We start from the raw sequence: 14,859 nt of genomic DNA on the forward strand, positions 1-14,859 counted from the left end.
AAATGCTGTGGGGAAGCTGTGTGTGGGTACTGATGGCGATGTGGGGACATTTTTAAATGTGAACTTATTTACATTATTTAGGAGACAGACTGAGTTTGCCTCTGTCAGCTGCCCAGGCTGATGGCAGGTAATTAACATGTCAAGTATAAATTAGGGACTGAGTGCACAAAGATTTATTTAGACACCTAACTAAGGTGCACGTGTCAGGGCAGTGGACCAGAGCCCCTACAGAAGACCTGAGCCCAAACTGTAGGCGTCCCTTCCCCTGTCCAAGGAGCTGATGCAGGAAATAGGCTACAGCTGCTCCCACTGGGGACTCCCCAAGAGCCGCCCGGTTCTGGGCGGTTGCTCCTCTCCCCATCCTGCCACTCATGAAAGGTGGTGAGCCTTCCCCAGCCCACTGCCTTCCCAGCCTTTTTAATTCTAAATGACAAAAACACAAACAAAATGATGGAGAACAGGAAGAAAAATTAATTGAGGAGGGAAAAACTCAGTCTTTGTTCTCCCTAGGTGCTTAAAAAACCCTGGGAGAAATTGTCTGCTGTGGATAAAAGTTGAAGAATCTTAATTAGGGAGTTGCAAATTCAAATCCAATACAATTTCATTCATTTTCTACAGTCATTATTGGCTCTAGGTGGGTTTTTTTTTTCCCACAACATGTATAGCTCCATAGTTTTAAAATATTCATTATTTTAATTATGGGCATAATTGAGAATAATAACAGATAATATATAAAGAGCGACGTAAAATGTGAGTTAGCTATTAGTCTTTTACAAAGCACTGTCCAGGAAGGTACCGAGGGCCAGCACTCTGCTGGCACTTGAAGAAAGATCTCACTTATGTATTATTTTTTCAACCCTAGGCTACCCAGTGAACAGCACTCATGGGAACCCTGCCCACAGAAAGCATGCATGTCCCTGTGTGGGCAGAAGCATAGTTAAAGAGGTGCCTGGTGCTGTGAGGGAGAAGGGCAGTGGGGTGTGGCCAGCAAGATCCTCACCAAGGCGCTGTGGGGCGGAGCTCATCCTCGGTTGTGGATGAGGAACTGTCACTATACAGTGAGTTATAATTAGCTAAGAGCAAGAAGTCCTGGTGTGCCACCGCAAGGTACGGTGGACACAGATAACAATAATGAACTGTACATTTCAAAAAGCTAGCAGAAAGGATTTTGAAAGTTTTCACTGTAAAGAAATGATAAATGAGGGCTGCATTGTGGCTCAGCAGTAGTGCGCTTGCCTAGCATGTGTGAGGCACTGGGTTCGATTCTCAGCACCAAGTATAAATAAATAAAGACCTATCAACAATGAAAAAAAACTTTTTAAAAAAAGAAAGAAATGAGAAGATGTCTGAGGAATATGTTTAACCTGATGTAAACATTATGCAAGGTACACATCTATCAAAACATTTCATGGAACTCCACTAATGCATTAAAAAGAGTTGTCATTATTTGTAACATTAAAATATGCTAATTATAATAACATGAATTGTCCTGAGCAAATAGTAATTATAATAATTGTCACTATTATAGTAATTATTTTGTCAACAGGTCAATGAGGAAAAGGACAGGAATAAATGAGGAAGAAAGTCCAATTGTGTGAGGAGGCCTATGAATAATTACTGCAAAGAAATTCAATAGCACTGTTGTATTCCTCTGACGTGGGAAGTTCCTCCACACAGGGGCTCAGAGACCGTCAGTGTCATACACTCACCCCATCCCCCAAACAACCACATACAGACTAACAGAAAGACAGCCTCAAAACAAATGCAAGATTTGTATTTTCCAAAGATATTGCTTATATTTTCTAAGACACATCCAATTTCACAGACTTGGTCCCTTTGTGTCCATAAACAACTAAAAATCTCAGTGTTTTGATATTTAAACCATATCCAAGATTACCTCTTGAACCTAGAAGCAACACAAAAATCCTAGTCAGATCAAGTACTCTATTTGTTTTGGAAAACATGGCTCTGAGGCTCAAAAGGCCCTGCATTTGATAAGAGAGAAACATCTTCCATCAAGACCAGTGCTCTACATCTGAAACCCCTTGGCATGTAAAGTAAGGCTGCAGAGCCGCTGCAGTCAGGTATTCTTGGCTTCTGTAAAATAACGAGCCCATAGCATGGAACTCCAGCAGGGAGAAAGGTGAGCATTTCATCAAAACAATATACAAGTTGCTTCTGGCTTCTCTTCCTACCAGCAGTGGTAATTCCAGAAACCTGACAAAAATCTTATGAACTAAATATGACACAAGGCTCTTCCCTTGGCAAAGAAAAAAAAAATTAGAATTCTAGGTCCCCGAGTGTCTCATAACAGCTCACAATGGAAAAGATATCAGTTGATTTATTATGTAAAATGAGAGTCATAAGGAATTCAGAGCCGTGCTAATGAGACAGCCAACCTTTGATGGGACCTTAACTTGGCTTCACTTTAATTTTTGCTGTCACAAAATTGTTATAATAGAAAATCATGTTCTATTAAGGAGACGGCAAATCCATGACACTCGGGCTACACTGCCCCTCTCTAGGCAACTCATATCCGCTGTGACAGACTCGTCCTCAGTGGACAGCTTAACAGGGTCCAAGCAGCCTCCACCCACAAACTGAATAGGCACAAGATCCAGGGGCCACCTGCCAACGCTCCTCTAGACTGACGACCTTACTTGACATCCACCAGGCTGGATTCCACTACTCCAAACACAGGGGCTATTTTTAAGACCTGTGCTTGATATTACTGAGAAGGCAATTAATGAGAAGGCAAATGGGGTTCAAGCCACTGTGGAGTCAGTTACACTGCGTCTACCCTCCTCGGTGCCCATCAGTTTACTATAAACAGACAGAAGATTTCATTAGCCAATCACTGACCTTGTGGAGAGCAGGGGCCAAGACGGGCACCAGGAATCCATTGTAAATGTAACTGACAAGCTGACTGCGAATCAAGGGGTGAGCCACCTGGGACACAAACAAGCAGGCAGAGAAAGTTCAATCTTTAGGTCTTAAAATCAAACATTTCTGTATACGTGCTCAATGCAAAAAGGAATTCCAAATTTGGGTCATTTATACAATATATAAAGAATAATTCAGAATTGCTCTGTGATTTTTTTTTCAAATGGTTTAACCTAGTATAAACAGCTTAGCTAAAGATGGATTTTCAAATTTAAAAAACAATGGTAATTTTAAAGAGTCTATGGAGGGGGACAAAAGACTAAATATATATAAGGATTCATAAATTAAAATTAACAAACTGGTAAGTATGAATTTTATCCCTTAACTTCCTCTAGAGCCCATCTTAACTTGTAACTAATTTAAAAAGACATAACTGTCAAACAGATAATTAAATATACTTATTTTGCTAGCAGAAAGAATTTTCTCATTCTGAAATACATTTTCTGATAGTCATTTATGTTAAAGAGAAAGGGATTTGGAAAATATTTTCAGGGGCTACAGTTGTAGCTCAGTGGTAGAGTGCTTGCCTAGTTTGTATGAGGCACTGGGTTCAATCTTCAACATCAATAAAAATAAATGAATTTTTTTAAATAAAAAAATATTTTTCATTAAAACATAGACAATGTTCAAAACCAGAAAACACTGGAAGTACTAACACTTCCCATATTTGACTGTCAAAATATACCCAGCATGATACTTTACCAGTATCTATGAGAAGTAACCTTTCCAGTTGAATCCCCAAACAAAAATTCTTAAAAGCATATGGCAGGCTGGGGATTCAGCTCAGTGTGTGCTTATCAGCAGGATCAAGGCCCTGGGTGGGGGGGGAGGAGGAGGAGGAGGAGGAGGGGGAGGGGGAGGAGGAGGAGGGGGAGAAGGAGGAGGAGGAGGAGGGAAGGAGGAGGAGGAGGGAAGGAGGAGGAGGAGAAAGGAAGAAAGGAAGGAAGGAAGGAAGGAAGGAAGGAAGGAAGGAAGGAAGAAAGAAAGAAAGAAAGAAAGCAAACACACACACACTTATGGCTTCAATTTCAAAATATACTAATTTCAAAATATACTGCCCACTAGTTTTACTTCGAAGGAAGGAAGGAAGGAAGGAAGGGAGGGAGGAAGGGAGGGAGGGAGGGAGGGAGGGAAAATAAAAACTGAAAAGCAATTCTAGATAAGTAAGGCTAGATATTTAAATTACTGATAATGTCTGTGTCTCCCCTCCCCCACATTTGGAGAGGAATTTTTATTTCCAGACACTTCTGCAAGAAAATCTTGATAGTTTATACTATTAAAAAATAATTGAAGATGTGATCCATTTTGTCTTACATATAAATAAAACCTCCTTTGATTTAACAATAAAAACAAAATGGAACTAAAGTAATTTACTTGCATTTTCTTCCAGAAGCTATTTCTTTATTTGGTAAATAAACAGATAAACTTAACATTTTTCACCCTCCAATCACCATAAAAAAACCAATTTCATAATAAATCCAATATTAAGGTAATATTTATGCTGTATAAAAGTAAAATATTTTTATGAAAATCTACTATATCCTTAAATATATATAGAATCTGATTTTTATTGAAAACAGTAACAAGGAATCTGAAGGTAAAAATCTAATCAAGAAGCCAAATATACAAGAGTTCAGTGGCTGGTTTTTTCCCCTAAGCAGACCAATTTCAAAGCAAATTTAATTTGTGTTGCTAAGAAGATGGTTAACTTCTTCTAAATTCAATTGGGATAACAATATTCTTTATGTGGTATGCACCATTAAGCAAAATAAAGTGTTTTCCTTTGTAGACTCCCAAGAAGACCTTGAAGTAAAAGTGTTATAATTTGGAATACTTAAAAGCCTAAAAATACCTATTTAATGAGTCAGGCACTGAACTTATTTTGATGGGTAAGTGGATGTGGATAATCAAAACAGAATTAACACAATCTATAGAGGATATAATCTACTCATTTTTTTCTCAATTGAGACTTCCCAGAATCTTACAAAACAAACACTTTCGCTCATTCCAGAGCATTTGGTGGGCTTGAAGTAGAGCACCCATATTCCATGAAGGTGATTAAGATTAGAAGGGACCCCAGCAAAGGGACGCACCTGGATGACGGCATTGCAGAACTCCAGGGAGTTCATGAACTGCACGAGGGGCGGCAGCAGGAGCCAGTCGTCCTTCAGCAGGCAGTGCCATTCCTCGCCCTTCTCCTCCAGCTTGGTGGGCAGGGAAGAGTAGAGCCCGCTGAGCCCGGTGGCAAGCACCTGTGTGCAGAAATAAAAACAGAACAGTCATCTCCAAAGTTCTGAGGCTGCTACTAGAAGCTCCTGAGTGGTACCTATTTTCTAGGCCAAAGACTAAACTTGAAGGAGCAAGGTGGAGGATCAGCTGGTGAGGAAGCATTCTGCAAGTGGAGGGAGCAATAGGACCAGAGCTACTGGGCCACTGCACGTGTGGGTGGCAGCGGTTGATGGTCCCTTAGTGCCAGGCACCATGCTGGGCTGGAAGGGAGAGAGTGAGAGGGGTGAACACAGATGAATAAAAAGGACTCCTGTCCCTAGGAAGCTCAGGAAAGGGACAATATGGTGTACTTGGATACACTGAGCACAAACACCCCAGTCTACGGCGGCAAGCCTGGGGTTGGGGGGACCCAGGACAGAGGGCTGCACAGGTAGGAACCATGAGGAGCTCTATGAGAAGGATTCCTTGCAAATCCCCACACACTGAAGGTCGTGACTGACACATATTTCCAGGTTAGAAAGTACTTTTGTGCAAATTATCTGATCTTCACAAGCAATAGCAAGGAGAAAGCTGGGGGTGGGGTCAGTGAGCTGTGACGAGAGTTCAAATGGAGGGGCAGGAGTTGTAGCTCAGTGGTAGAGCTCTTGCCTTGCACGTGTGAGGCACTGTATAAATAAGTAAATAAAATAAAGGTTCATCAACAACTAAAATAAAAATGAAAGAAAGAAAACAGTGCTGGGGATATGGAGAAAGAAAAGACGGTATCTCCAGGCCTAGGAGAGGCACAGTGCTGTGAGGGTGTAGAGTTACAGGTAGACAGAGGCAGCTAAGTAAATAAGCACCAGATCCTGCAGGGGTGCATGGGCCAGCAGGGAGAGCCCAAGGGACAGGGGGTCTAATGTTTGAAGGAGTGCTCTGGGCTAGACATGGCCATCTGAAGCCATCTGAAGCCCAGGTGTGGCCAGCACCTCAAGCCACACAAACCTGAGAGAGAAAGAAAAGGAGATTTAGACAGGAGAGACATGACAAAACACCCACAGCGGATGACACTAGAAACAGGAGGAGACGCTGGCCTAGGTGTGCTAAAGCAGGGGGAAATGACTTCCACAGGCCTGCTGCGGCCTCACCCTTCCCCTGGCGCTGCCCGCTCCCTGGGGCACTCTCTGTATCCCCTGCTCACCAGATCTGACCTGTTCACCCAGTCCACACCAGAAGCATGAATGATTTGTCAAAGGTGTTGACTGTCAGAGTCCTTCCCAGGAGGAGCACACCAAATCTAACAGTAAGAGTACAGACCTGGGAGGTTTTCCCAGAGAAACCAGATGAAGCTGCGGGAGGGACTGGGAAGTGGGCGGGGGACATGGTATAGGATCTGCAGTGCAGAATATAGGGCAGCACAAGAAATGGATAAACCATTCTAATACTGGAGAAATCAAAGGTTCATACATCATTTCTCTGTTCCACTTTCTAGTAACCTTTATTTACTCATCTACTCACTCACACATTTAAAACAAACAAAATACTGAGCACTTAAAACTTCAGGCCAGGTACTACATTAAGTACAGGAAAATCAACAGTAAGCAAGATCACAGCTTTATCTATTTTTCAAAATTAGGGCATTTGTGCCCAAAGGAAAATGTCACCTATTTAAAATACTTAGCTCCTTGTCAACATATCCAAACAAATCCCTTTAATTCTGATTTTGAATGTGACCCAGATGAGTTGCCTATTGTAAATTAGAAATCTCTGGCAAAAGAGAACAGAGCCCAAAAGTTCTCCTTGAAGAGAAATCTAATCTTGATGCCACGTTTTAAAAATCAATTACATTTGCTAACTCATGCTAAATTAACCACAGAACAAAGGCTTTAATTCTGCATACTCCTGATTTCTTAACCACTTTGAGGCTTTGAAGATGAATTCATAAAGACAGGCTTAATTTGTCTGACTAAAAAGCTGGGAATAACTATTCAGTATATCAATATAATTACAGCAACATTAATTTTCAAATTACATACATCAGTGACAGTAATTAAAAATAACACATACCTAATACTCACTTTTTAAAATGAGTATTCTGAAAAGGGCATAGCTGAGACGTGAACAGAAGGAAGCCGTCCAGATGGAAGGACGCTCCATGCAGGACACGCCCTGCACAGAAGTGGCAGCTGGGTGGGGAATCCTGCCATGTTCCTGCCACCACCAGGTGGGGCAGGGTGACAGCCTGCTATCTTCTTCAGAGTGCCAAAGATATTCGGGAGGAAATGTTCTGCAGAATAGAGAATCACCAGTCTTGAGAAGGAGATTCCACACCTTTCCTGCTATTTATAGCCTCCCTTCTGGGGCTTTGCTCAGAGTTCGATTCATTCACCCAGATCACACGCAGTTCCAGGACCCAGCCGTGGGCCTGGCACGGACAAGGTGAGCGCCGGGGAAAGAGCGGGGAATAGTCAGAGCAGGCGAGCTGGAGAAGAGCACCCACCAACTAAATAACCCAGCACGGAAGATCCACTCGCCACCTGAGGAACTCAAGAGTGCTGTGGGACCAGAACCAGAAAAAGGAGAGGCAACAATGGGTTCTAGGTATTTTCCAGATTCGAGGGTTTAAAAACACAATCTATCCACTTTAAAATTTTTTGAACTTTGAAATTATAAAAAAATGAATATATACATATAATCACTAATTAAAAATAAAAAGCCCATCCACTATTTTAACCTTTTATTGACTCAGAACACATACACACATCAAAAAAAAACAACAACCCTGAAAAGCATTATATTTATTCCCAACACAGTAAGTATTAACTCAATAGTTTTCATTTATCTCCCCCCAAGAGTATCCTTAAAAGAAACTAACAGCCATATAAAACCATACAGGTAAAGACAGACAAAAGACACAGCTCCCTGGCAGCCGGGTGGCCCGGCCAGCACTGAGACCAATATGGTTTTGAGACAAATTCTGTGGTTGTCGGGCAGTTACTAAAGCTCTCTAAATCTCAGTTTCCTCACTGAGTTCTTGCAAGGATTAAAGAAAATAACGCATGTGACGAGATTAGCAGAACGGTTTCCGCATAGCAATGTTTCCATAGCGATGTTTCCACACAGTAAAGGAAAGATGACCGGGAAGATGACAGGCACAGGGCACTGAACAAGTCACGCGATTTCCATCTCTAAACATCTAATGGTACCCAGTTAATTCTAGGAAAACAAAGATTTTCAGCAGATGGCTATAGTCTGAAGCTGGCAGCAAAACACCTGGTGGAGACCATTTGCTACAACTTCCGGAAATAAAAAGCCTCATAAATTTTGGATATGGGATAAATAACTTTCTACCTGCGGCTGTGTACCTAAAGGTCACTTACTTCAATTTGCATTTCTTGATTTATGTATATATGGGCTGTTTTCCACATTGGCCAACTTTAACAAATGGCATGGGCTTAACCATTAATATTCAGTGTTTGTTTTTTTTTTTTAAGTAATAGGGTTATTTTGTCCCCAAGCATTTGTTGGCACCAAATTGTTCTCTTGAGTGTTCTTACTCTCCTGGTTTTCTTGGGAAAGCACATTTCCAGATAAACAGCCATAGGACCGGCCAGCTCTCCATATCAGCTACAAGCTTCCAAAAGGGGTCCAATTTCCTCAAAGAGTCATTACCTCCCAACAGCCTGATCCTAACAGGCTTTGACAATCATACTAATTAGAGAAAGCTTTTTGTCAACTGTGGCCCTTAGCTGGACGGTTAATAGAGTGTGCTTTTATCTTCAACATAAAGGGGCCATTTTTTTTTTAATTATGTTGTCAGATGTAATTATAGAAAACTGGGTACAAAAGAGATTATGGGATCTATCCTGAGGGGCAACTTAACACAACGAAGCTTGTCTTCCCTTCTAGCAAACAAGGTCAGCTGTTTTCCCTGCAACTTTAATGGACTGTACGACATTGTGAAACACATTTTTATAAAAGCAACAGTCACTCAGTGAAATCTGCTGGTAACACAGTTAGTGAAAAATCTAAAAGTTAAAAACATGCCCCATTCTTCTCCCAATATATTTTAATTTTTAAATTATGAAATGTTACAAACATACAAAACATAATAGAATTGAAACCCATCACCAAGACCAGATTTTAACATTCTGCGGTATGTTTTTTCAGAGTACTCTACTCTCCCCACACAAAATAAAGCATTACAGCCTGGGAGAGAACCACAGTGGCAGAGTGTGTGCTCAGCATGTACAAGGACCTGGGTTCGATCCCCAGCACCAAAATATAAAATAAATCAAACATTACCAATAGAACTAAATCCTACTCTAACTCTTTCTTCTCCCTTCATCCCCCAAAAGCAACTATAATCTTGAACTTAGTAAATATTTTTTTGTGCTTGTTTTTGTAATTTTACTGTAGATAAATACAAAAAAGTAGGCATTAAAATTTTGAGTTCTAAAACTTTATGTAAATTTTCTGTAAAAGCCAACATACTATATGTACCCTTTTGCTATTACTTATTTTACTCAACATGTTTAGATTCCTGGTCTTCACACATGTAGATGAGGTTACATGCTAAAACATGTGATTTATTCATTTTGAATGCTGAATAATATTGCATTGATGTATGAATAAATCGTTTTATCTTGTCTTTTATAATTTATATTTTTCTCTTTTTCAAATCACTGTTCTAACCTGTGCTAGGTTTCTCTTGGGTAGATACCCATAAGGTGAAGGGTCACAGGGTATTTACATATTCAATCTTACTAAATACTGCTACACTCTTTTCTAAATTTGTAATCTTAAGTCACTAATTGTTAGTAGATGTCTAGTTAACCTCCATGTTGAGTGTTGGCCGCTGTCCCCTTGTGGATTCAATTTGCACTCCCCTGACTCCAAGGAAAGAATGAGAGCATACTCTCATATGTCACTGGCTTTGGTGTCTTCTGAGGGTCATGCATTCATATCCTTTGCTCATTTTTCAAATAGGCTGTTTCACCTTTTTCTTCTTAATTTGTTGCATTACAAATATTTTTATATATTATGGGTACCAATCATTTGTAGTTATGTTCATTGTAAATATTTTCTCCTAGTATGGGGTTTTATTCTTAATTCCAATCTTTTTTTAAACATATGTGTTTGTGTGTGTGTATGTGTGTGTGTGTGTGTATTAGAGGTAGACACAATACCTTTATTTTACTTATTTATTTTTATGTGGCTTTATCGGTGGATCAAACCTAGTGCCTCAAACGTGCCAGGTGAGAGCTCTACCACTGAGCCACAACCCCAGATCCCAATCTTTTCTTTATGGTTGGATACTCTGTAAGGTATCTTGAAATTTCATTGTTAATGCATATGGGTTCTTGAGTCACAATGCCCAGGTCCAAACCCTGACTATCGTACTAGCCCTGTGGGCTTGTAAAATTTACTTGATGTCTTCCACTATAAAAAAGGTAATGACGACACCAGAACCTACAGCTATGAGGAGTTAATGAATTAATACATGGAGAGCACTGAGAACAACACCTAGCACATGGAAAGCACCCCCAAAATACAGGATATCATTGTTGCCCTAATTCATAATTATCTCAGCTATTCTTGCCTTTAAATACTTTAAAGCAATTTCTAACGTCATTTGTTGCATTCATTCAAAAAAAAAAAAAAAACCCTACTTGGATTTTTATTCAAATCACATTAACACCACACAAACTACACCTAGCAAAGGGAAAGTTGTTCCTTTATACTGTAGAGATCCAACAGTCACCATCTTAGCCAATGGAGCACCATCTCGGGTGGGACAACCCAATAACCTGATTTAATCAAGTACATGGACTAACTTCAATTTGTAGGAAATACAGGGGAGAGGAACAAGTCAAACTATACAAGAAACATCAAACCCAGGATGTGAGGTGTTCTATAAGACAATGGTTGGTCCCTTCAAAAGTCTGTGTAGGGGGGAAGAAAAGTGGCAGCTGTTGTTTATTATTAGAGGTTAAAGAGATACAGGGTATGATGGAGGTTTGGATATTAGATCATATTAAGGAACTGAATAATTTTCTTAGGCACAATAACGGTATTGTGCTTATATAGGAGAATGTCATTTGTAGGAAAACATACTAAATTATTTTATTTCTGCAAGTTAATTTCAAATGGCACAGCAAAATAAATGAAAAGCACAGATGAAAATACACCATTGAATACCAAAGTGTTAACAAATATGGTGTTCATTTTAGTATTCTCCCAAATTTTCATTTTACTTTTTTTATAATATAAAGTTATAAAACATAAATTGGATTAACTTTCACAAATTGATTTTGCAAGAATGTTCCACTGTACATTATCTATAAATGACAGAGCTTTCCATTTATTTACATCTTTTTTAATGCCCTTCAATAAGGTTTTATAATTTTCTCCATAAAGGCCTTTCCTATATTTATTAGATTTATTTTGAGATACTTTTTGATCATCTTGCTTTTGTAAATGTTGACCTTTTAAACCTGCATTTTGCGTTCTTATCAAGTGAACCATCTGATATTCTGTGATTTGTTACAATGCCTGCTCTCCTTTAAGAGCAGAACTATTGGAAACAATTCAAGTAAACCAAACACCAAATCTGGGAGCATTCCACCCACCCCACCCCCACCTGCCCAAAAATATCTGCCCTTTCCTTAAGTCTCTCTTTACAGCAACTTAAAGTTTACAATAAAGTTGAAAGGGAGGCACAGAGGTGTTCCATATATTCCCACTCCCTGCTTATGCACAGCCTCCCCATTATCAACACCCCCCACTGACAACTCAGAGCCAGCCAGAGCCCATCCATCAAGTTAGTGTTCATTCTTGGTGTTGTGCACTGAGGGTTTGGACGATGTGTGATGGCTGTACCCACCATTACAGTAACATATACAGTGCTTTTGCTGCCCTAAAAAGTCCTCTGTGCTTCACCTGTTCATCCTTCACCCCGCCCTGATTTGGAAAAACTAATCATTTTATTGTCACCATAGTTTTGTCTTTTCCAGAATGTCCTATAGTTAGAATCATACAGCATGTATCCTGTTCAGATGGGTTTCTTTGATTTCATTATGCGCATTTAAGATTCTTTCATGTCTTTTCATGGCTTGATAGCTCATTTCTTTTTAGTTAAATAATAGTCATTGTCTGTATGTACCACAGTTTTTATTCACCTGCTGAAGGACATCTTGGTTACTTCTAAGTTTGGGAAATCACAAATAAAGCTGCTATAAATAGCCATGTGCAGGTTTTTGTGAGGGCATAAGTTTTAACTCTTTTGAGTAAATATCAAGCAGTGCAACTGATGTATCATATGTCAATTTCTGTTTCATTTTATAAAACACAGCCCACTGTCTTCCAAAGTGGCTGTACCATTTTGCATTCCCACCAGTAATAAATGAGTTTCTGTTGTTCCACATGCTTCCCATCATTTGGTATGACTAATGTGGCCCCTGCACACCAAATGCCAATTTAACCACCTCCCTACTACCTTACCTTCCTATAATATGCAACCAAACACACCCCACATACATTTCTAAATGCCCTCTAGGGAGTGAACCATCCTGGTCAAAACCACTCATACCGTATTAATTAACAAGGTAGACTCTAACCTACCAATGACAATTTGCCTGACCTATTCTAACAAAACTCACTGAGGGCCTTACAAACTATTCCACACATCTGAGGCAATACAGTTTATAAAGACTGGTTAAAAGAGAGAGACAGACAGACAGACAGATAGGCAGTGAGTCAGGTGCAGTGACACATGCCTGTAATTTCAGCAACTTGGGAGGCTGAGGTAGGAGATCAGAGGTTCAAGGCTAGCTTCAGCAATTTAGCAAGACCCTGTCTCAAAAAATAAAAAGGGCTACGGATATAGCTCAGTGGTAAAGTGTCCCTGGGTTTAATCCATAGTACTACTACTACTACTACTAATACTAATAATAATAATAGACAATGGAACTAAAATGGAAATGTTCACAGAACTGGGAAAGTAAGGATAGTTGTTGCCCAATCAACAGAAGACACAAATCTAAAAAGCTGTCATTTACATCCCCCTTCCAAAGACAGCACCAACACCAAAAAATACTCAGAGACCTAAGACCTCCCATGAGTTCCATATCATTCCCATGGTTTTCTGAAATGACTGGACCTGGGCTACTCCAATATCTGTAAAGAACCTTGTACTTTATTTCTCACCATACCATGGAATAAGAAACTAATCAGAGTATTTCTCGTTATCAGATCTGCAAGTACATATTCATTTTTTAAATAAAATCAATGCTTCAATTCTATAATTAAGAGAAATAAATTAATTTTTGAAACCAGCTGAGAGAGGTCCTACCACATCCTTTGATTCACTGGAGCAAAATCAACCTGAAAAGATAAGAATTTAGAAAAGAGGATATGTTCTTGGGGGGAAAAAAAACTAAAATTGTTCCCAATCCAATAAAAATGAACCTGCAATGGCAGCACTTCTCATTTCCCCTGTTGGCTTATTTTGAGCTGACATTGCTCAGCCAAAAAGCATCTAAACTTAGATTTCTCTCCCCCCTCCAAAGATTTCCTCTAAACATTTTCCCATAGGAGGTATAACTTGGGGTGGGGAGGAAAGGAATAAAAAGTATTTATCATTAACACAGGAGAGACAGAGGGGAGGGGAAGGAAAATATGCCAAGGAGGGGAACTTACTGGACAAAAGTAGGTGTTCTCCACGATGTGGTGGGCCACCATGCTGTTCTCAGCAGAGAGGGACATGATAAAGAGCAAAGCATCCCGCGCTTGTTGGCCTACTGTCCCCTCACGATGGATGAAGGGGATCAGAAGGGAGAAGATGAGGAAGTTGGCAGCCCCCTGGTCCTCACTGGTGTGGAAAAAGAGTTCCAGGATGGACGGGTCTTTGGCCAGGATGCAGCAGAGCTGATTGAGCAGGACCACCAGCTTCCCCTCCACGGCGGGGGTGGCCGTGCCTGAACAAGAGCTCAGCAGCATCATCAGAGGCTTCAGAATGGGCTTGTGGTGCAGCAGGGGCTGGTGAGACTGGGTGACCAACATCTCATACATCTTCAGCTGCTCCATTTTAGTCTCATCAGTAAACTCCCGTCTCAGGCTCCACAGGAAAAGCTTCTCCATGATGTTCTCAGAGACCACGAATTCCAGAATTGGCCCCATAGCCGCATCCTTGGCTTGCTCTTCAATTAGCAAGAACAGCATGTGCTCTACATAGTTCTGCACGGCGCTGGCCTCATCCGGGGGGATGGACCCATATTTTGCCTGGGTGTTCTTCAAGGGGTCATGCTTCTCTAAGATTTTCACAACCTGTAACCAAACCGAACATTCATTATCTATCTGGGTTTATCATAATCATAAATACATACCCACCCCTGATTTGACCAAGTCATCACTCAAGATGCAGGAGCCACTGACTGCAGTAAGATCAATGTGATGTGTGTGTGTGTGTGTGTGTGTGTGTGTGCCCATCTGTCTCTGTCTCTTTCATAAAATGAAAGGGTTAAACTATGAAAGAAGATGTTTGAAGATGCTTATTTATAACAGTTAAAAATTACAGCAACCTAAATGTCAAAGAAAACAGTATGGTCATGCAAACTGAGATTACCTGAATTCCTTGGCTTACTATTGTGAAGACTATTAGAGCAATATAAAAAAAAAAAAAAAACTGTAGTCATATTTAGATGAAAA

General features: G+C 40.2%; 1 protein-coding gene across 5 annotated transcripts in view; it reads right to left on the reverse strand.

Moving 5' to 3' along the window:
* Nucleotides 1-14,859, reverse strand: part of Fhip1a (FHF complex subunit HOOK interacting protein 1A) — a 241,577-nt gene that overhangs the window by 70,520 nt on the left and 156,198 nt on the right. For all 5 annotated transcript variants that reach the window (XM_076865272.2, XM_076865274.2, XM_076865273.2 and 2 more), the window contains 3 exons: nt 13,852-14,478; nt 5,037-5,195; nt 2,863-2,949 (listed from right to left, as the gene is read on the reverse strand). In XM_076865272.2, the coding sequence (XP_076721387.2) occupies nt 2,863-2,949; nt 5,037-5,195; nt 13,852-14,478 (873 nt within the window). The remainder of the gene's footprint in view (nt 1-2,862; nt 2,950-5,036; nt 5,196-13,851; nt 14,479-14,859) is intronic.

This window comes from Callospermophilus lateralis, chromosome 8, assembly GCF_048772815.1.
Source record: "Callospermophilus lateralis isolate mCalLat2 chromosome 8, mCalLat2.hap1, whole genome shotgun sequence".
In the NCBI taxonomy this organism is placed as follows: domain Eukaryota; kingdom Metazoa; phylum Chordata; class Mammalia; order Rodentia; family Sciuridae; genus Callospermophilus; species Callospermophilus lateralis.